The 1,405-nt window shown below is 29.5% G+C and overlaps 1 protein-coding gene across 1 annotated transcript; it reads right to left on the reverse strand.

Annotated features, from left to right (window-relative positions):
* Positions 1-133: 133 nt before the first annotated feature.
* HELRODRAFT_92847 (hypothetical protein) lies at positions 134-415 on the reverse strand (the record flags this gene model as incomplete). Its single annotated transcript, XM_009030463.1, has 1 exon — positions 134-415. The coding sequence occupies one exon, from the start codon at positions 413-415 to the stop codon at positions 134-136; it is 282 nt and encodes a 93-aa protein (XP_009028711.1).
* Positions 416-1,405: the final 990 nt, after the last annotated feature.

Genomic DNA, 1,405 nt, shown 5'->3' on the forward strand with positions numbered 1-1,405 from the left:
CACGGGTAATTCTAAATAGGTATTTTATTATTTTATCATAAAAATTTTATTATAAATAATAATTATTTTATTATTATTTTATATTATATAATTTATATTTATATTATATTATAATTTTGTTATTAAGATAATATCAGCTGGAGCTGTTTAAATAAAAATAAGAATCATTTTTTAACAACATACAATGAAACGACGGGTTTACATGCAAACTATACATACATACACGCACACACATACACACACGCACACGCACACACGCATACACACGCACACACATACACACACACACACACATACCATTTGGACCGTACTTTTCTTGGTACTCGGCTACCTGATCGTCGCTCAGGCCCGTGTTTTCATTCGTTCTGAAATACAAAACCACCTCTGCCGCCGATTTTGAATGGGCGTCATCCATTTCTCAAATTCAAGGGGTGTCCAAGTCTTCAAAAAAGTATTTGATTTGTATTTAAACTCGAAAAATTAAAATAACCAATACTAAATATCATTATATTGGTAATTTTTTCTTAAGAGTGGGGACAGAGGAAGTTTTTAGATGTTGAAAGCGAATAAATTTAGAGATATTCAGGTTTGGATTTGAGAAATATATACGGTTAAAAATGAATATTTTATCAATTACCGTCAATTTGCACATACAAATAAGAAAATTGGGGTAAGAAAATGTGATTTATATACACACAGTTTGTATTACAGCATCAAAAATGTTACATAAAAAACTTTTCATCCCGATCTGACCTATAATATTTAGCTACCCGCCACCCAAAAAAATAATTAAAAAAATGGCCGTAGCACAAGTTTGAAGTAGAGGTTGCTAATTTTTTTTTCAATTTTGGCGCGAATGATGGTGACGTCATTTTTAACGTCGTTTGCTGAGATGTGTACAACAGGGCGTTCAAGTTTAATGTACAATAATATTGTTTGCAGATATTTTGTAGAATATTTAACTAACATCAAAGTTGAAATTTATGTTTTTATCGAAATTTTGTGAAATAATTTACTTGATTTTTCTCCCTTTGCTTGCCCAACAACAACCGACAACAACAACAACAACAACCAAAAACTCTGAATAAAAAAACAGCAATCTATATCCTCTTCCTTCCTGTTACTATGTCCTATCTTTGTTTTTGTTTTATTACAAATAAATAAATTTATCAATTTATTAATTATTTATTTATTTGTGTTTTGTTGTTGTTCCTAAATTGCGTTGTTGCTTTGAAGGGAAAAAAATATCAAAAAGATAGTCAGTCAGTAAGTCGGTCGGTTGGTTTGTTTGTAGGTAAGTCTATTCCATCCATCCATCCATTCATTCATTTCATCATAGTATATATATATATATATATATATATACATACATATATATATATAATTATAACTTTGTATGTATGCT

Source organism: Helobdella robusta, assembly GCF_000326865.2.
Source record: "Helobdella robusta unplaced genomic scaffold HELROscaffold_688, whole genome shotgun sequence".
NCBI classification, from domain to species: Eukaryota; Metazoa; Annelida; class Clitellata; order Rhynchobdellida; family Glossiphoniidae; genus Helobdella; species Helobdella robusta.